The sequence below is a fragment of the Bos javanicus genome, chromosome X (assembly GCF_032452875.1).
Source record: "Bos javanicus breed banteng chromosome X, ARS-OSU_banteng_1.0, whole genome shotgun sequence".
In the NCBI taxonomy this organism is placed as follows: Eukaryota; Metazoa; Chordata; class Mammalia; order Artiodactyla; family Bovidae; genus Bos; species Bos javanicus.
Window position 1 is genome coordinate 68,933,520 of NC_083897.1, and position 22,489 is coordinate 68,956,008.

General features: G+C 37.0%; 1 protein-coding gene across 2 annotated transcripts in view; it reads left to right on the plus strand.

Moving 5' to 3' along the window:
* Nucleotides 1–22,489, plus strand: part of POF1B (POF1B actin binding protein) — a 101,346-nt gene that overhangs the window by 36,340 nt on the left and 42,517 nt on the right. For both annotated transcript variants that reach the window (XM_061409561.1, XM_061409562.1), the window contains 2 exons: nucleotides 9,695–9,796; nucleotides 14,943–15,125. In XM_061409561.1, coding sequence (XP_061265545.1) covers nucleotides 9,695–9,796; nucleotides 14,943–15,125 — 285 coding nt within the window. The remainder of the gene's footprint in view (nucleotides 1–9,694; nucleotides 9,797–14,942; nucleotides 15,126–22,489) is intronic.

Consider the following 22,489-nt stretch of genomic DNA (forward strand, 5'->3'; position numbering starts at 1 on the left):
GGATTTGGGATTAAAAGAAGAAAGTCAAATATGACAAATTTTTCAGTTTGAGACACTGGGAACATGGTAGTCCAATTAAAAAGTAAGAAGTAGGGGAGAAGAGAAGCTGGTTTGGAAAAGGGGAAGATTGTCAGCTCTGTTTGGACCAGTAACATTTGAGGTGCATGCCAGGGAAGATGTCCAACAGGCAGTTAAAAAGTGACTTGAGAAAGGTCACATTTGTGATAGAGACACAGGAGTTGATGCCCAAAAGGCAGTTAAAAATGGACTTGAGAAAGGTCACATTTGTGATAGAGACATAGGAGTTCTTCCTCTTAAAGTTACCTTCATAGCTATGGGAATGAGTAAGATCAATGAGGGATAATAGAAAGGGTTGAGGTCAGAACCTAAAATGTCTACTCTAAAGGAACAGAAGGAAGGAGACACTTTCACAGGCAGAGAATCTGTCAGAGAAGAATGTGAATGCTGAATAATTGAAGCAAATAGAGTAAAGGGGTGGTCGACCATCTCAAATGACCAAAGGACCAAGAAGGGTGAGGTTTGAAAATAGAGTTTGACCATTAAGAAAGTAATGGTGATGTTTGAGAGAGCAGTTTTGGTATATATATGGAGGCAAAGTCCAGATGCAAAATGTTAGTGGATGACTAAATCAGGAAATGGAGATAATAAGCGAGGTTACTTTCCTAAAAAGGATATTGGTCAAAGGAAGAGAGACAGGATAGTAGCTAAAGGAGTAAATAGAATCTTGGAGACCCGAGATTTATAGACAGAAAGAAATAACTAATAGGAAGGAAAAGTAAAGATGCAACAGAGAAAGGGAAGAAAGGTGAAACAATTCTGGAAGAGTTGAGTGGATAGGATTCCAGGTACAGATAGAGAAGTGACTTCCAGATAAAAGAGGTATATGTTATTATATAATGAGTGGAAGGAGCAGAAACTGAGATTTTTGAAGTGGGGCAGAAAATGGAGGAATTTCATTGGATATGCTGCAGGAAGGGGGATTAGTTTCCTGGTTGTCTTTAGCCCATCATTCTAACTCAGAGTCCTTCCTAGTGGTGCAGCTAAGATGGATGCCAGCGAGAAGGATTCTGGGAACTGGTCGGACATGTGTTGTCTCCTATTGACCTTTCCCTAACTCTTCCAGTTGGTGGTGGCTTATTAGTTATGTGTTCCTTACGAGGACCTCCTGTCATAAAACAGCTTGTGCAAATGGTTACTATGGTGCCTGGACAGGGTGGGAGGTTTCAGTGTGCTTCCCCTACAGATAGATTGGCTTGGTTTTCTCAGCGAGTAAAAGGAGAATGAAGGAACATGAACATGGGGCACTGAGGAAAAGAAAATGATTTGTAACCATAGTTACAGAGAACTTAGTGAATACAAGTATGACCATGAATGTTGGAGAGCCTTTTAAAATTCGTTAACTTTGTACTGAGCCACATCAGCAAATCTTTATTAAAATGTTCTCCAGCAAGGTTTCATGGCCTGGGAACAGTAAAGTAGATGCTGGGGATTATGTACTTTGTTAGATGTGAGAATTATTCTCAGAGGTCCTAAAAGTAACAATTAAACACCTTTGAAAACACCTGTTAATTTTTCAGGTGGATTTGGCACCAATTCAAATATACAGGTAGAAAAAAAAAAAAAAAAAAAAAGCTGCCAAAATAGTAAAACTATCAACTCATCTGTTAGAAATCCAAGACTTTTGATTAATTTTGCTGACCTGTTTTATGCAAAGTGATTTATTAATATTAATATTTGGTTTTTTTTAATAGATTGGGACTTCCCAGGTGGCTCAGTGGTAAAGAATCTATCTACCTGCCAATGCAGGAGCCAAGGAGATGCACATTAGATCCCTGGGTCAGGAAGATCCCCTGGAGGAGGAAATGGCAACCACTCCAGTAACACTGCCGGGTTAAATTCCATGGTCAGAGGAGACTGGCAGGCTACAGTCCATGGGATCACAGAGTCGGAAATGACTGAGCATGCATGCACACACTCTGATTGATTTGTTGAAAATATATTTCCATAAATTTAGAAGTTTTTTTTTTCAGTAGGTCATTTAAAATAAGTCCAACTTACAGTTTAGGGAGACTCAACACTGCTAGCACCCAAGTCATTTTTCTTCTTAAAAAATAATAATGGCTCAGCTTTCAGAGTAAATTTTAGTTCACAGAGAAGAAAATTTATACTTTTGCTAAATTTTCCCCCTTTTCAGATCAGATCAGATCAGATCAGTCGCTCAGTCGTGTCTGACTCTTTGCGACCCTATGAATCGCAGCATGCCAGGCCTCCCTGTCCATCACCAACTCCCGGAGTTCACTGAGACTCACGTCCATCGAGTCAGTGATGCCATCCAGCCATCTCATCCTCTGTCATCCCCTTCTCCTCCTGCCCCCAATCCCTCCCAGCATCAGAGTCTTTTCCAATGAGTCAACTCTTCGCATGAGGTGGCCAAAGTACTGGAGTCAAAGAAATCCCAGGGCTGATCTCCTTCAGAATGGACTGGTTGGATCTCCTTGCAGACCAAGGGACTCTCAAGAGTCTTCTCCAACACCACAGTTCAAAAGCATCAATTCTTCGGCACTCAGCCTTCTTCACAGTCCAACTCTCACATCCATACATGACCACAGGAAAAACCATAGCCTTGACTAGATGAACCTTTGTAGGCAAAATAATGTCTCTGCTTTTGAATATGCTATCTAGGTTGGTCATAACTTTCCTTCCAAGGAGTAAGATGCTTATATCCTTAAGATAGAAGTTCATATCATCCCTTTTCATCTAATCATTTGTTCATTCACTATAGAGTATTCAAGATGGATAAAGTTCCTACACTCAACAAGCTTACTTTTGTATATTTTTAAACTTGATATCTTAGAAAAGTTCTATCAAGATTTTCATAAATTATTTTAAAATTCAGTATTGATTTTAAATATTACTGTATTAATCAAAATCAATGCTTTTTGTACATTGCAATGACAGATTAAAGGTAATTTAGCATACATTATTTTGTTTAGCATAAAGTAGTACCCTGCAAAAGGTCCCTATGAAAAAGGGACTGAGCTTCAGAGAAGGTAATGTAGGTAAGAGAGGCAGAACTGAATACATGTTTTATTAGTCCAGAATTTTTTCTATTACACTTTGAAAGTGAAAGTGTGAAAGTGTTAGTCACTTAGTCACATCCAACTCTTTGCAAAAAGAGCCTGCCAAGCTTCTCTGTCCATTGAATTCTCCAGGCAAGAATACTGGAGTGGGTTGCCATTCCCTTCTCCAGGGGACCTTCCCAACCCAGGGATTGAACCTGGGTCTCCTGAATTGTAGGCAGATTCTTTACCATCTAAGCTACCAGGGATATTTTCACTAATTTTAATAATCAAATCCAATAGATTTGTAGTAGTTCAAATACAATCTACTTTGTAATTCTTACCTGTTGACCTCCCTGAAGCATTTATACCTTCACTCACCTTATTGCTTCCTGAAAATTTCTCTTCTTTTGACTATATGGCATTTTTCACTTATGATTCTCATACTTCTGAAGATTTGTCTAGTTATGTCCCTGATATTCTTTTGCCTTCTCAGCAATTGCATGGTTTTAACTACAACTTCTATGCATATGATTCTGAAATCTAGAACAGTAGTCATGAAATCCCCACCCATTTCCAGACATGTGTTTTCAACTGTGTGGTGTAAAAAAGTCCTTTTACTAGTTATTTGCAGTAAGTTAACATGTGTTTGGGCTTCCCCTGTGGCTCAGAAGTAAAGAATCTGCCTACAATGCAGGAAACACAGGTTTGATCCCTAAGTTGGGAAGGTCCCCTGGAAGAGGGCATGCATGGCAACCCACTCCAGTACTCTTACCTGGAGAATTGGACAGGACTGAAGCGACTTAGCATGCATGCACATATGAGGAATACAAACGTGAATCAGACCTAGATTCTTACCTGGAGCACATAAAACTCCATGTGTCTCCACTTTTACTGTTTTGTTGTTGTTGTTGAGACTGTTGGCCATATAGTAGATTCCTCAGGTTCAAGATCTCAGAGTCATAGTTGAAAAGTACTGTACTTAATTATGTAGGATAATTTTCTAATTGGTCTCTTTATCTGTTTTATTTCCATTTACCGATTACTGTTTCTAAAGTGGACTTATGTCCGACTCTGTGCCATCCCATAAACGGCAGCCCAATAGGCTCCTCTGTCCTTGGGATTCTGCAGGCAAGAATACTGGAGTGGATTGCCATTTCCTTCTCCAGTTCAAATCACAGCCCTGTTTAAAAGCATGCAAAGGTATCTCACTGTCTACAGAACCATGCTCCATCTGCCAAGTATATCCCCTACATTTAAATTTACACTTTTCCAACCTTGGTGTCCTGACTTATTCTATTGTCTCCATTTCAAATACCATTTTCTTTCATCTCCTTATATTCAAAGCCCACCTAAACCTTCTCTCAAATGCTTTCTGATCCAAGTAACCACCCCGAATGTTACCAGATGCAACTTGATTTTTCTTCTCCTGAATTCCATCCCATATTATTTCTCTGTACTTTTTATTGTCACTTGTCTCTTTTTACCTTGTATTATAAATATTTGTGTTCACATATTATCTAGACCAGGGATTAGCAAACTTTTCCTATAAAAGGCCATATAGTATGTATTCCAGGCTTTGTTGCCCACAGAGGGTCTTGGTCTTCTTTCCTTTTACTCATAGTCGTTTAAAATATAAATATCATTTTTAGCTTGCATGCATGCATTCTAAGTTGCTTCTGTCGTGTCTGACTCTTTGCACCTCCATGGACTGTCGCCCGCCAGGCTCCATGGGAATCACTAGGCAGGAATGCTGGAGTGGGTTGTCATTCTTTTCTCCCGGGGATATCCCCAATCCAGAGATCAAATCTGGGTCTCCTGCATTACAGGCAGATTCTTTACCATCTGAGCCACCAGGAAAGCCTATTATAAATATAGGCTGCTGGCTACAGTTTGAACCCTGATCAATATTCAGTCCTCCTAATAATAATCTAACTTTGATTCATTCCTTATAATACTTAGAAAACTATGTTGTGCATAGTAAGCTCTGAAACGTGTTACATGAATGTAAACATGTGTTATGTGTATCACCAAAGAGGATTTTTTTTTTTTTACAAAAACAAACACAAAATAGTTCCTAGGGTAATTTAAAAAAAATATATCCATTTTTCAGTTCAGTTCAGTTCAGTTCAGTCACTAATTTGTGTCCGACTCTTTGCGACCTCATGAATTGCAGCACGCCTGGCCTCCCTGTCCATCACCAAATCCTGGAGTTCACCCAAACTCATGTCCATTGAGCCAGTTATGCTATCCAGCCATCTCATACTCTGTCGTCCCCTTCTCCTCCTGCCCCCAATCCCTCCCAGAATCAGAGTCTTTTCCAATGAGTCAACTCTTCGCATGAGGTGGCCAAAGTACTGGAGTTTCAGCTTTAGCATCATTCCTTCCAAAGAAATCCCAGGGCTGATCTCCTTTAGGATGGACTGCCTGGATCTCCTTGCTGTCCAAGGGACTCTCAAGCGTCTTCTCCAACACCACAGTTCAAAAGCATCAATTCTTTGGTGCTCATCTTTCTTTACAGTCCAAATCTCACATCCATACATGACCACAGGAAAAACCAAAGCCTTGACTAGACAGATCTTTGTTGGCAAAGTAATGTCTCTGCTTTTGAATATGCTATCTAGGTTGATCATAACTTTCCTTCCAAGGAGAAAGCATCTTTTAATTTCATGGCTGCAATCACTATCTGCAGTGATTTTGGACCCCCCCAAAATAAAGTCTGACACTGTTTCCACTGTTTCCCCATCTATTTGCCATGAAGTGATGGGACCAGATGCCATGATCTTAGTTTTCTGAATGTTAAGCTATAAGCCAACTTTTTCACTCTCCTCTTTCACTTTCATCAAGAGGCTTTTTAGTTCCTCTTCACTTTCTGCCATAAGAGTGGTGTCATCTGCATATTTGAGGTTACTGATATTTCTCCCAGCAATCTTGATTCCAGCTTGTGCTTCCTCCAGCCCAGCGTTTCTCATGATGTACTCTGCATATCAGTTAAATAAGCAGAGTGACAATATACAGCCTTGACATACTCCTTTTCCTATTTGGAACCAGTCTGTTGTTCCATGTCCAATTCTAACTGTTGCTTCCTGATCTGTATATAGGTTTTTCAAGAGGCAGGTCAGGTAGTCTGGTACTCCCCTGTCTTTCAGAATTTTCAACAGTTTATTGTGGTCCACACAGTCAAAGGCTTTGGCATAGTCAATAAAGCAGAAATAGATGTTTTCCTGGAACTCTCTTGCTTTCTCCATGATCCAGCAGATGTTGGCAATTTGATCTCTGGTTCCTCTGCCTTTTCTAAAACCAGCTTGAACATCAGGAAGTTCACGGTTCACATATTGCTGAAGCCTGGCTTGGAGAATTTTGAGCATTACTTTACTAGCATGTGAGATGAGTGCAATTGTGTGGTAGTTTGAGCATTCTTTGGCATTGCCTTTCTTTGAGATTGGAATGAAAACTGACCTTTTCCAGTCCTGTGGCCACTGCTGAGTTTTCCAAATTGCCTGGCACATTGAGTGCAGCACTTTCACAGCATCATCTTTCAGGATTTGAAATAGCTCAACTGGGATTCCATCATCTCCACTAGCTTTGTCCGTAGTGACGCTTTCTAAGGCCCACTTGACTTAACATTCCAGGATGTCTGACTCTAGATGAGTGATCACACCATTGTGATTATCTTGGTCATGAAGATCTTTTTTGTACAGTTCTTCTGTGTATTCTTGCCACCTCTTCTTAATATTTTCTGCTTCTGTTAGGTACATACCATTTCTGTCCTTTATTGAGCCCATCTTTGCATGAACTTTTCGCTTTGTATCTCTAATTTTCTTGAAGATATCTCTAGTATTTCCCATTCTATTGTTTTCCTCTATTTCTTGCATTGATCGCTGAGGCTTTCTTATCTCTTCTTGCTATTCTTTGGAACTCTGCACTCAGATGCTTATATCTTTCCTTTTCTCCTTTGCTTTTCACTTCTCTTCTTTCCACAGCTATTTGTAAGGCCTCCCCAGACAGCCATTTTGCTTTTTTGCATTTCTTTTCCATGGGGATGGTCTTGATCCCTGTCTCCTGTACAATGTCACGAACCTCATTCCATAGTTCATCAGGCACTCTATCTATCAGATCTAGTCCCTTAAATCTATTTCTCACTTCCACTGTATAATCATAAGGGATTTGATTTAGGTCATACCTGAATGGTCTAGTGGTTTCCCCTACTTTCTTCAATTTAAGTCTAACTTTGGCAATAAGGAGTTCATGATCTGAGCCACAGTCAGCTCCCGGTCTTGTTTTTGCTGACTGCATAGAGCTTCTCCATCTTTGGCTGCAAAGAATATAATCAGTCTGATTTTGGTGTTGACCATCTGGTGATGTTCATGTGTTGAGTCTTCTCTTGTGTTGTTGGAAGAGGGTTTTTGCTATGACCAGTGCATTCTCTTGGCAAAACTCTATTAGCCATTTCCCTGCTTCATTCTATATTCCAGGCTAAATTTGCTTGTTACCCCAGGTGTTTCTTGACTTCCTACTTTTGCATTCCAGTCCCCTATAAAGAAAAGGACATCTTTTTTGGGTGTTAGTTCTAAAAAGTCTTGTAGGTCTTTATAGAACCGTTCAACTTCAGCTTCTTCAGCATTACTGGTTGGGGCATAGACTTGGATTACTGTGATATTGAATGGTTTGCCTTGGAAACGAACAGAGATCATTCTGTCATTTTTGAGATTGCATCCAAGTACCGCATTTTGGAGTCTTTTGTTGACCATGATGCCTACTCCATTTCTTCTAACGGATTCCTGCCCACAGTAGTTGATACAATGGTCATCTGAGTTAAAGTCACCCATTCCAGTCCCTTTTAGTTTGCTGATTCCTATAATGTTGATGTTCACTCTTGCCATCTCCTGTTTGACTACTTCCAGTTTGCCTTGATTCATGGATCTAACATTCCAGGTTCCTATGCAATATTGCTCTTTACAGCATCAGACCCCGCTTCTATCACCAGTCACATCCACAACAGGGTATTGTTTTTGCTTTGGCTCCATCCCTTCATTCTTTCTGGAGTTATTTCTCCACTGATCTCCAGTAACATATTGGGCACCTACTGACCTGGGGAGTTCCTCTTCAGTATCCTATCATATTGCCTTTTCATACTGTTCATGGGGCTCTCAAGGCAAGAATACTGAAATGGTTTGCCATTCCCTTCTCCAGTGGACCACATTCTGTCATACCTCTCCACCATGACCTGCCCGTCTTGGGTGGCCCCACATGGCATTGCTTAGTTTCATTGTGTTAGACAAGGCTGTGGTCCATGTGATTAGATTGACTAGTTTTCTGTGATTATGGTTTGTGTGTCTGCCCTCTGATGCCTCTCGCAACACCTACTGTCTTACTTGGGTTTCTCTTACCTTGGAAGTGGGGTATCTCTTCACAGCTGCTCCAGCAAAGCACAGCTGCTGGTCCTTACCTTGGACAAAGGGTATCTCCTCACAGTCCCCGCTCCTGACCTTGAATGTGGAGTAGCTCCTCTAGGCCTTCCTGCGCCAGCTGTGACAGACCATATCCATTTTTTATTTAATAATATCCATTTTTAGATTTAATAATTTATTAGTTAGCCAAAATGAATCACTTATACGTTTGTTTTACCAAAGTATCTCAGGAACATTTAGATAGAGCACTCTTTATCCAAACTTGAATACAAGAAATATATATTGTGGGTTCAAGAGTGCCTTGCCTTCTAATAACCAGAACAACCAGTATTTTAGTTCAATTGTTCTAAATTTTTTTTAAATAGCTGACCACAAAAATGCTGTCATATTTTGTTGATTTCGAAATGGTCCTAAACACATTAACTGGTAATGGGTTTAGCCAATCCCCTTCTATACTGTTCCTCTGTATTGCAAAAAAAAAAGAATGCAATTTTTCGTTTGTAACAAAATAACCATACCCACCCCCCACCCCCCACCCCCATATAAGTGAAAAGTAATGAAAGCCAAAAGAAAAGAGAAGAGTATAGTACACATTACAATTATTTTGGACTCCTGGTCTGATTCTTATTAGCCCTTCCCTGGTTTCTTTCAGGTCTTGGACATGTCACCAGCCTTTGTTCCATTGCCTGACATATTATAATCATAAGAAAGAATTGTGCACTACACTTCATTTCAAGGGCACCCAGATTGAATTTCAAAAAAAAAAAAAACTTTAATATAGGCTCAGTGGTGCTAAATTATGTTTATTTTGCATTTCCCCAAAGATAGTTTCACATCAAAAGAAACTTTCCAGTAAACCCAGTTTAGATGTGGTTGACCTCATGCCTGTCTACCTCCGTAGGAAACATTATATTTCGGCTTAGAAACAGAAAAAAAAATCTTTCCCACCCCTTTCCAACTTCCCCCAAACACTGTTAGGCCTAGTAAAATGTAGTGGGAAATACAGATTATTCTGTTTGAGAAAATATATTATTTTTATTACTACATCCTTATATTTCTCAGAACCTTATTGGGATGTGATTTCCTTTTTTCCTAACATCTGCCACTACCTTGGTGTTTATTGGAGAATGCATATTTGCTTAAGTTCAGTTTCTTCTGAAAGTTAACCTACAAAGCAAAATGCAACTTTTACTGTCTTTGTAGGAACCTCTGTCGCCATTCCTAAGAGGAGGCCATTTCTTTCCAGGAAATAATGTTATTTATGAAAAAACCATAAGAAAAGTGGAGAAGCTAAATATGGATCAGGTATGTGAAATTTGTTTTAAGGCTTATTTTATAAGTGTGTACTTTTGAATTATAAATATTTTAATAGAGTTAAAATGACATTCAATTTTCAAGTGCCAGGTGAGACCACTATTAGTCATAATAATACTTCTTTATATTTACAGCCCTTCATATCATCCTTAACAATTTCATTTCCATTTCTTCATTTAAAGTATTGTCCCCATTTTACTAAAAGAGAAACTGAAATGAAGACATGCCCAGTCATGGAAAAAATTAATGGTAGAATCTGAACTTAATATAGATATCTCAGTGTTTTGTACATTTCTTTTAAACTAGGCTCACAAAAATAATAATTTAAAACATTGTAATTTTTTCTTAATTAACTTAATATGAAATGAATTTCTAAATGAACACTATGAACAGATGGGAAAATACTGTATACTGTAAAAGATCTAGAAAATGAAAGCTTGAAGTCAGGTTTTTGAAATTCCATTAATCTTAACTGAGACCAAGTACAGAGTAGAAAACTACAACAGGGTGATGGTAATTCCATGGCATTTAGAGCTCCTCCCTCCTCGTGCCCTTCCATCCTTAAAACAGAGTTGTTACTGAAACCAGTAGAGGTTTCACATTGACCTGCTCAATGGGTACAACCATGCTCAGGCCAGACAAAGCCTGGGATTTATCTCTTGAACTAGGTTAGTGCAATAGCTTCTTAGGCCTTTGGTAGCAAAGTACTGCAATCTGAGTGGCTTGAAACAACAGAAATTTATTGTCTCACAGTTCTGGAGACCAAAACTATGAAATAACCACATTGGAAGGGCCATGATTCCTCTAAAACCTCTATGGAAGGAACTCTTCCCTTCCTATCTCCTAGTTTCAAGCTTGGAGAATGCATATTTGCTTAAGTTCAGTTTCCTCCAAAAAGTTAACTTGCAAAGCAAAATGCAACTTTTACTGTCTTTGTAGGAACCTCTGTCGCCATTCCTAAGAGGAGGCCATTTCTTTGGCCTCAGGCTTGTAAATGCATAATTTTAATTCTCCATTGTCACATAGCATCCTCCCTGTGTGTCTTCATGTGGTTTTCCCTCTGTGTATGTTTGTCTCTGTGTCCAAATTTCCCCTTTTCATGAGGACACCAGTCATGCTTGATTAGGACTTATTCTAATAACCTCATTTTAACTTGATTACTTCTGTAAAGACCCTGTTTCCAAGTAAGTTCACATTCTGAAGTACTGGGAGTACTGGGAGTTAGGACTTAAACGATTTTTTGGGGGGAGGTACAATTCAACCCATAACAGGTAGTTAAATATTATCAAATGAATTTGATGACAAAATCATTTTATTCTCATATACAAATGAAACATTACAATATACTAAATTCTCCTTTTTCATTTTTCTTGGCATGAGAACATATTTTGTTTTTATTAGCATTTATGGGCAGTTGTTACCCAGTTCATTGGAACTAATATATTATTTATTCATTTGATACCCAGTAATAATGAAATAGAGTAAGCTCTCAGAATCATAAACATCCAAATCTTTAAGATTCTGGTCTGCTTCAAAAATTGGATATAGTCTGAAGGACTTAGTATAGTATATATTAAACACATATTTTCCAGTTTCTGTATATTATGAGACAAAACAGAAACATTTCATGAAATGTCAGTTTTTCAAAAGACACTTTCTTTAAGCTACTGGGTTATAACATCTATTCTTTATCTAACTGAACTCCCAAAACAGTAAGCTTGACAATTTTAAATAGTAAGGAATTTGTTTTTTTTTTTTAATTTAAATTTATTTATTTTAATTAGAGGCTAATTACTTTACAATATTGTATTGGTTTTGCCATACATCAACATGAATCCGCCACAGGTGTACACGTGTTCCCAATCCTGAACCCCCCTCCCACCTCCCTCCCCAGGTTCGATGCAAGATACAGTAAGGAATTTCTGAGATACATCATTTCACACTGCTTCCAACTTCTTGTTTCAAAAAGAATATACAGCTTTTCTAAATCTTGGCCATAGAAAAAATATTGAATATCCTGTACATTATTATTGCTACATATCTGGAACAATTAAAGATGTGTTCAGTGAACATTGCTGCTAGTTACTATAATATCAATAGCTAAATTACTATTAACTTGACTATTTACTTTTATATGTCCACTATTCTTATTAATGACTTAAATGATTTGGGAGTTTTGGAACTGCCATAGGAGACTGCCTAAGGTAAAAAGGAACCATGCATATGAAAATACAATTGCTCTGACCTAGCTTAGTTTCCTCAGTGACAGAAATATAATGGGATGAACTGGATAAAGCTAGAGTCTGGATGAATCTGCTTAATGCCATCTTGAAGTGAAGTGAAGTGAAAGTCACTCAGTCATGTTGGACTCTTTGCGACCCCATGGACTATACAGTCCATGGAATTCTCCAGGCCAGAATACTGGAGTAGGTAGCCTTTCCCTTCTCCAGGGGATCTTCCCAATCCAGGAATTGAACTGGAGTCTTCTGTATTGCAGGTGGATTCTTTACCAAACTGAGCTATCAGGGAAGCCAATGTCATCATGAGACTAATTCAAATAGGACTAGCTTTTAGAAGATGGAACCTGCCCAAAAAAGAGGTCTTTATAATAGGATGGTAAAGTAATGCCAGTGGCAAGATAATTATCCAATTCATATGAATCAAACCTGGGTCTCCTGCATTGCAGGCAGATTCTTTACCATCAGAGCCACAAGGGAAGTCTATAAATTGTACTCTGTGTATTTTTTTCTTAAGCAAAGAAGAGAAATATATGGTAAGATATATGGTAAATCAGAAATGTTTGAACTTTTGTACATTAAAAACTCAGCTTGTGATATGTCACAAAAGTATGAGAAACATGAATATCTTGCTTCGGAAAAATAATTTTAGCAGTCAGATATGAGGACTGAAAACTGAAAACCTGCTAAGACTTCAGTGGTACCAGGTAGTGGTTCACAGGCCAAATAGGTTTAGGAAAACCACAAGACATCTCAGATGGAGAGACTGTCAGCATTCCATTCAAGAGTCAACTGATACATTAATAAGGAAAGATGGTTGAGAAATGGGTTTTGTTTTCTTTACTGTCATTTCAAAGTTTTTCCTCATCTGTTAAAGGACACATTTCCATCCCCTCCCCCCACCAGGAGGAATTTTATTTCAGTAATGTACTAGCTCCTCACTGGGTGAAATTTTTCTCCAACTATCACCCTGACTTTTCCTAATCTAGTGTATAAAGGTATTTTGTAACATAAAAGAACAAAATTTTCATACCAAAAATTTGTACAAAAGCTAGATAATACACAGTCAGACTTCTAAACTGTAGAGATCTTAGTGCTAGTATATTTGTAAAGAAGATTCTATTTGAAAACAGCTTGAAGAAAATGATTCTATGAACTGATTCTGTGACCTTTATTTATATGTTTAACAAGGCAGTTCCTACTTGTAAAATGTGTTTCTTAATACATATTTTTTCCAAAATATTTTATATACATGAAAAGATATTTGTAAACATGATAAAATTTCAAAGCATAAAAAAATAAAAGGTACAAAAAAAGTGCAAAAAGAGAAAATATATATAGTGCAAAAAATCCTCTCTGTCCTGATCCTCTTTTCCCTCAGTTCCTCTTCCCAGAAGCAGTCATTCTTAATGTGTTTTTGTTTCATGCATGTATTTAAAAGCAGTTGTATATGTTTGTAAGTATACATGTGTGTACATTGAAAATATACACAAGGAGTATACTATATTCATTCTTATGCATATTGTTTCTTCAATTAATACAGTTTGAAAATTGTTCCATATAAAAATTTTAAAATTTGAAGTGCCTTATTTCATTAACATAGGTCACCTTTTCAGTCAAAAGGAAATAGAGCATTGAATTTATACTTTCAAAGTTAATTGTATGTGCATGAATGTAGCATTATGATTCAAACAGAGCATTTTTTCTTTGGGTGAAAGTTTTTTGAAAACTGGTTTTCAGGTATCTGTTTCCAAAATAGAATAGAACAAAATAACATAGAAAATTCAAACATACCTGAAATCTTCAAAACTAAAATAACCAAATATCTTTTCTTATTCTGTGCTCAACACTTATCAGAAACAAAATCACAGTAAATAAGCAAACAGATAACAAAGATTTAGTTTAAAAACAAGTTCCAAAATACTTTGAAGACAGTACAAATTCAGTCTAATGGTCTGAAAGAACTCTGAGCAAGAAGTCATAAGTTCCAGACCCAATTTTGCCACTAATTATATCATCATAAGTAAATTATCCTACCTCTCTGGACCTCATGGTCATTTTTTTTTTTTTTACCTGCAAAACTAATGGGGTGATTGATGATTAAGTTGATGATGATGATGATGACAATGATAAAATTTGATAATGATAATAATAAATGTTAATTCCCACCTACTTTATACTTGGCACTCTGCAAACATTAGTTAATTTACTCCTCACAGCAACCCAATGAGGTACATACTATCTCCCCTTTACACATGAGGAAACTGAGGCTTATAAAAATGTGTGTGTAGTTTCTCAAGATCACAGAGTTAATGGTAGAATCAGAGTTAGAATCTATGTTTTCTGGATATGAAGGTTCAGTTACTGTTTTCCAATCTTTTTTCTTAATTTATGCTTGATTTTCATAAGCATAAGAACTTCACTTGCCCCCACTGTGATTCTATTATGCTTCTGACATTGAAAGTCACTACAATATATTATTTTCTAATTTATATCCATCAATATCTTCAGTATTATAGTATTATGCAATTAGATCCTGAAGTGCCTATTGAATCATGAATATTGAATTAATTAATTATTAATTAATATTAATTAAAATTAATATTCATTATAGTTTTAGTGTTAAGTGTAACTGGAATATTAACTTAATCAAAACATGCAATTCCATGGCCAACTTAGGTAAGTATTTGGATTGTCACAGCCACCTGATCAAATAAAAATAGAGTTCAGTACAACTTTTTTCCAATGGAATAACTGGAAAACTAATATATCACTTATTAAAACTATAAATCCTGGGGCTTAATTTATCTTGTGAAAGAACACATTCAATTTTTTAAAATGGATTTTGTTTTATTAATAATTTTTATTCTAAATATTTTTGGCTTGTGTATGTATTTTAGGAAAGCTATCCTCAGATTCAGTGCAATCATCACATTGTTCAACAGCCCCAGATCATCCACTCTCCTCACTGTGAACAATCCCATTCTAGTCAGAAAATCCAAACCATCACAGGAAGTGATTCAGTTTCTACAAACACTGGAATTGAACTGTGTCATGGTGGCTCAAACCATACACATGAGCAGGTAAGATTAATGAAATGATTCCTTGTAAAATTGAAATAATCTCTTAAACCCTTTTCACACTTCTGTATAGATACCCACATTAAATTTTCATCAAAATATTGATGGGTTATACCATGGGGATTTGTGTTTTATTATGGCATTTTTAAAATAAAATTTTCCATCTCTTCTCAGAACACAAAATAACTCAGGTATGTTAATACGTTAAATCTATGAGGGAAGTTAGGAACTGATAAATGAATACCTAATTTCTAGCTGAATGGATCCAACAGTTGTACAACATTAAATATTTTCATGAGATATGATATTTAAATGAATTAGAGTTGATATTTCTAAGATGATTGTAATGGTAACATTTCACAAGCTGGTAGCTTTTATGTTTTCTTTGCAAATTTGGTATATTAACTCAGGTTATAATAGGCATACATTTTATTGTGTGTTTCATTAACAAGACAGAAACTAAAACTTAGTTGCTAAGAAGAAATCTGTTGGGATGCAATCATCAGTGACTAATTTATGTTCTGAATACTTTGGAAACTTGTAAACATCTGTTATATAGGTGTTAACGGAAAAAAAGATGGTCTTGAATCTTGGGAAAACTAGCAATAATAACTGGAACTATGGGAAATAAATCATCATTTGTATGTTTTAATATTTTTTCCCAGTAAAAAATAACTTGCTCAACTGACCTCTCTCATAGGCAACTCATATGCAACTGAAAGACAAAATAAAAATAATAAGAAAAAATAAAGGACCCTGCCCATATAAGAATATGATTGTTTTATATTAAATATGCATGAGGTTATTTCTAAACACTGAAACTTTGAGATATGCACTTTGGCAATATTGGTAAAAACAAACAAAAAAGAACCACGAAAGATTTAAAACACATTTTTTTTCCAACTGATAAAGCCTAAAATTATCTTTTCCCTGAATATCATATCATGTATGGAAATACTGGCTTTAGAATTACTCTAATACGGTCCAGATGATGTTGAATTTCTTAAATGGGTTAGTAATGACAATTAGAAAGACATTTTTTTAGGTTAAATTATTTGAAATTTTCATTTTTGTAGGTCAAAGTTCATCAGTTCAATATGTTACTTTGCTTCTGTTTCCTCATCATAAGATTCATCATCCATTTCTTACAGGGTTATTGTAAGAATAAATCATGTCTTGTATGTTAAGCACTTAACGATTGTTGAGTGCTGACAGTAAGTACTTAACAAATGGTAATTACTAGTTTACAGGAATAATTATTATTTGTAAGCATTAAATCTTCACACCAGGTACTATGAAAAATACAAACATCAGTAAGACATTGTCACATTTCTCTTAGGTACTTATTGTATAATAAGGGGAAGTGGCAAACATATAAAATATTATACAAAGCAAAGTATGTCTGTTATAAAAGGAACCTGCAATGAGCTTTGGGAATAGAAGAAAGAAGAAATTAATTTCAGCTGGAAGATGTAGGAAAGCTTTGTTGAGGAAGAAGAGATTGACCTGGGTATTAAAGAGTGAATAGAATTTCCATATGTGGTATGGTGGTGTGTGGCATGGACATCCTAAGAACAGGGAGTCACATGAAAAAAGTGATATATTTTGGAAAGTACATTTGGGGTTTCAGGAATAGTGGTTTGGTTTGTATGACAAAGGAGACATGGGATGAAGACTATTAGAGTGTTAGATTAAAATGATATATTAAGGCCAGATCATGAGGCCATTGCCGTGGCATGATCTTAGTTTCTTGACCAGGGATTGAACCTGGGCCTTCAGCTGTGAAAGCATGGAATCATAATCACTGGGCAACCAGAGAATTTCTGAAGGTTAAGTTTAAAATTTTGAACTTTATTTGGCAGGCAATGGAGAATGATTGAAGGTTATTAAGTAGGAAAATATTGATAGCTATGATTAGATTAATTCTAGAAGCTTTGTGCAAGATAAATTGAAATATTGATTAGTTTTATCTTCACAGTGTTCAGAATGAAGAAGATATCATTATTGACTTTATTGTTAAGAAAACTGAGGTTCACAGAAGTTTTTACTTGCAAAGGCTTTGTATAGCTAGCATGTGATAGAGCCAGGATTTGTACATAGTTAGCCTGACTCCAGAGCTTACTGAGAGTTCCTTCTGGAAGTTGAGTCAGCAGTGTGGAGAGTCCTTGGTCAATAATGTAAACATGAGTAGGCCAATGGATTAAGAGTCTGCCACTGGAGAGGCTTTGGTGTTATAACAGAAAGTGGACTAGCTTCAGGGTAGGAAGATCTGAGTTCAAGTCCCAGCTATGTCCTTTTCAAGCTGTGTGTTCTTAATAAATATTAAATCTCTCAGAAATATCCTTATCCATAAAATTCTGTTAGTAATGTCTACCTCACAGAGTTGATGTAAAGACTAAATGAAAATATGTTTGATGTGCTTCATAAACTATAAAGTCTACAACATGAAAAATACCACAGAGAAGGATTTGCAGAGAGAAGATTATTAAAAGATATTTCAGCAAAGTATAAAACTTGTTTTTGTTTTGTTTTTAATTAATTTATTTATTTTAATTGTAGGATAATTACGATATTATAATCTTTTACCATACAAAGTGTAAAACTTAAGCTAAGATAATGACAGTAGGAATGAAGTGAGGGACAATTATCAGAGATGGGAACAATATCATAGGATTAAGCATCTTATCCAAAAGCAATGGTAATGCTATGATATACAGAATAGCCCTAGGAAGCTCAAAGCTAGCAATTTTCACCTATGTGGATAATATAGAATTGGCTCCATTTCTGGTCAAAGTGAGGATGGGGTAACCTGATTGTGCAGATCCCATGGGCAAAGCAGGGCAGAAAATGAATTGTCTCACCTAAGGTCTTTGGTGTTTACACGTTAGTCTTTCACATGAGTGGAAGAGTCTTTGAAGAGTAATAGAGCAGATGTCAGTTAGGCTTTTTTTCTTATACTAAATGTTGACCCATTTTTAGTTTGTGTTTAGAGTTAAATTGCAATTCAGAGGTCAAGGAACACAGACTTTAAATACAATTATTTGGTTTATAAAACCTGATTCTGCTGAGCTGTGTGATCCTAGGTAATTGACTTTAACTGGACTGAACATCAGTTTCCATATCTATAAACAGGGAAAATCACACTTAATGTGTAGTATATCTACAATAGAATTAAATGAGATAAAATATGTAAAGTATCCAGCTCAGTGCCAAGCACATAGCAGATGTTCAAATGAATGTTTGAATCTTTACCTTTCCCTCCTCATACTGAGGCCCCAAATCCTTCAAAGCATCAATAGGAAATTGATTCCCATTGTAATAGTTTTCAGTTCAGTTCAGTCTCTCAGTTGTGTCTGACTCTTTGCAACCCCATGGAATGCAGCATGCCAGGCCTCCCTGTCCATAACCAACTCCCAGAGTTTACTCAAACTCATGTCCATTGAGTCGGTGATGCCATTCAACCACCTCATCCTCTGTCATCCCCTTCTCCTCCCACCTTCAGTCTTTCCCAGCATCAGGGTCTTTTCAAGTGAGTCAGTTTTTTGCATCAGGTAGCCAAAGTATTGGAGTTTCAGCTTCAGCATCAGCCCTTCCAGTGAATGAATATTCAGGACTGATTTCCTTTAGGATGGATTGGTTGGATCTCTGGCTGGCTGTCCAAGGGACTCTCAAGAGTCTTCTTCAACACTGCAGTTCAAAAGCATCAATTCTTTGGTGCTCAGCTTTCTTTATAGTCCAAACCTCACATCCTTACATGACTACTGGAAAAGCCATAGTTTTAACTAAAAGGACCTTTGTTGGCAAAGTAATGTCTCTGCTTTGTAATATACTGTCTAGGTTGGTCATACCTTTTCTTCCAAGGAGCGAGTGTCTTAATTTCATGACTGCAGTCACTATCTGCAGTGATTTTGGAGCCCAAAAATATAAAGTCTGTCACTGTTTCCATTGTTTCCCCATCTATTTTCCATGACTAAATCACCTTTAAAGTATCTTCCAAGAAGCATTAAAATATATATTTTTTTTTTATTCTTCCAATTTTATTTTATTTTTAAACTTTACATAATTGTATTAGTTTTGCCAAATATCAAAATGAATCCGCCACAGGTATACATGTGTTCCCCATCCCGAACCCTCCTCCCTCCTCCCTCCCCATACCATCCCTCTGGGCCGTCCCAGTGCACCAGCCCCAAGCATCCAGCATCATGCATCGAACCTGGACTGGCAACTCGTTTCCTACATGATATTTTACATGTTTCATTGCCATTCTCCCACATCTTCCCACCCTCTCCCTCTCCCACAGAGTCCATAAGACTGTTCTATACATCAGTGTCTCTTTTGCTGTCTCGTACACCGGGTTATTGTTACCATCTTTCTAAATTCCATATATATGCGTTAGTATACTGTATTTATGTTTTTCCTTCTGGCTTACTTCACTCTGTATAATAGGCTCCAGTTTCATCCACCTCATTAGAACTGATTCAATCAGGTGTCCAAAAACCTGGCTTCAAAATATTTCAAATAAAACTAATTTTTGTATGTTTTCCATGGTTGTCCTTAGAAACATTATCATTTTGGTTTCAAATTCAGAACATCACTGATCACATTTCCTTTCTCGAGGACATTAAGAATAATGTGCTGTGATCATTTTCCTGCCATTAGCAAGGAACAGATAATTCCACATATGTTAGCCACAGTAAAAAGCTCAGTTGAACTTGTTTTAGAAGTTTTCATACAGGTGGTGCTTAAAGAAAGGCTCAAATAATTATATATATTGTACACACAACTCTTTTGCACTTGGCTTGAGACTTCCAAGGAAATTTTTAGAGTCATGGGAAGATGTAAATGGAAGAGTCCTGCTCACTTAGTGCTACTGCCAAAGAAAAATTCTCCAACCTCTAATGTCTTTCTTCTATCATTTAAAAATTTAATTTTTGTCAACATCAGGACTGCACAGATCTTAGTGTCAGGTACTTTCTTTTTAACTTATTTTTTAATTGGAGGAAAATTACTTTACAATGTGGTGTTGGTTTCTGCCATAATTATACTTATATTCCCCTCCCTCTTGAGACTCCTCCCTCCCCTACCCCACCCCACCCCTCTAGGTCATCACAGAACTGCCTGGCTGGGCTTCCTGTGTGAAACAGCAACTTCTTACCAGCTATCTGTTTTACACATGGTAGTGTATATATGTTTATGCTACTTTCTCAATTCATCCCACTCTCTCTCCCGTTTCTGCCAAGTGTCCAGGAAGCTTGTTACAATATTTATTTAACATAAGCCATTCACTAATGATGGAAACTTAGGGCTGCTTAGCTCAATAAACTCAGCAGTTCTGCCTGTTCCCTCACTCAGTCACATGTGGCTCCAGTCCTTCTCCATCTTTATTGCCTTCTTCATCTCATTATTGAAAATGAGCATCTTTTGTGTAAAATTCTCTTCACTGCTATCCTGTCCCCAAGTTTAACTGGTGTCTGTTTTGGACTCATTTTTTTCTCCAACACCACCCTTGTCTATCTCCTGTTACCTCTTGCTCTTGTGCCCTTTTGAACTCTTGTTCTGTGACAAACAAATTTTTTTTTTTTACTCTTAAAACTGTTTTTTTTTTTTAATCAAAGCAATGCATATAGATAGCTTAAAAGTTCAAATAGTATTAAATGGCATAAAACAAACAGCAGTTTCCTGTCCCAACTCTTTCCATGCCTGCCTGACCCCAGAGAACCATTTTCAACCCTTAACTTTTTTTCTTCTGGTGTTTACCTTCATATAGCTAAGTAGTATGAATATACCTATGCTGCTATTTTTTAATTCATAAATATTGTACATTATCTGTTGGAAATTCTGATACATAAGGATTTAGTTCTATAAACCCTCCATTTACCTGTTTCTATCCCTTTCATCATCTCAATATAGTTAAATCGCCATTTGGGGGACTAAATCATTATTCAATGTTTATATTATTCTATTATTGCTTATGAAAAAAGTATTCACTGCTGAACCAATTTGTGTACTGTTTTGCTATTTTTATTAGTACAACTATTATTTGCTGGTGTTAATAATTCCCTAAGTTTTTTCATTTGTTTGGTTTTCTATGTATCTATTGGATTCTTTTCTCAGTACAATTTTATACAACTAAGTGATCGACCGTTTCTTCTCTTTAAAACCCTGCAACCCATATACATCACTCCTCATTGCTCATATTATCATTACTACTGATCTTCTAGTCACTCTTTCCATCCTTCAACAGTTTCACTGGCAGGATTATAGGCTTCTTCCCACTTTTGCCTAACCCCTGCCCTGGAATCATCTGTGAGAACTTCACCACCATGAAAGATCACCATATGATCTTTCCTATGCTCTACCCTCATGGTTTTTCATCACTGTTAATTTCTTCATTTCTACTACATCTTCAACTCTCATAGACTTTGGCCACTCCTTGAAACCTCCTCATCACTTGAAACTGTTTAATCTGGAATTCTGAATGTCTCATCACTTTCTTGCATCTCCTACTCCCCAATTTCCATTGAACCTTGCCCTTAGCAAGCTTTCTCACTCTCAGTTCCAAACCAGGCTGGTGTCCCTTGTCAGCTGATTCAACAATGCTCTTGCTAGAAAACCTTAAAATTGTTGTTGCCTTCTCTGATTAATCCTCACCTTCACTGATCCCTTACTTTGGATAAACTGCCATCCACTTTCTTTGCCCCTAGATTTTGACTGCTTCATGTGTTAAAGTTCACAAACTAGGCTAATTTAATCTCATATATATTGTCTCTATCTTGCTGGACTCCTTCTGTTGCTAGGAACTCCTTTTAGTTAATTCTAATTATTTTGCCACCACGGTCCTCAGTATCTAATCCTTACTTTTCCCACCCTCTTTGTACTCCAGGTCCCACTGCTATTCTCTTATTCTCTGCAGGTGGCCTTGCCTTCTACTGAGAATGGGCAGTGGAAGTAAGATTTTATTGTGCACCAGAATCAGTTGACAGGCCTGTTTAAATAAAGATTGGTGAGACTTGACAATTTGCATTTCCAAGTTCAATGGTTATCCAAAGTTTAATTGGTCCAGGTACCACAATTTGAGTTTACTATGTGAACTCCTTCAACACTCTGCTGCTGCTGCTGCTAAGTCGCTTCAGTCGCGTCCAACTTTGTGCAACCCCATAGAAGGCAGCCCACCAGGCTCCGCCATCCCTAGGATTCTCCAGGCAAGAATACTGGAGTGGGTTGCCATTTCCTTCTCCAATGCATGAAAGTGAAAAATGAAAGTGAAGTCGCTCAGTCATGTCCGACTCTTCACGACCCCGTGGACTGCAGCCTACCAGGCTCCTCCGTCCATGGAATTTTCCAGGCAAGAGTACTCTACTTCATTG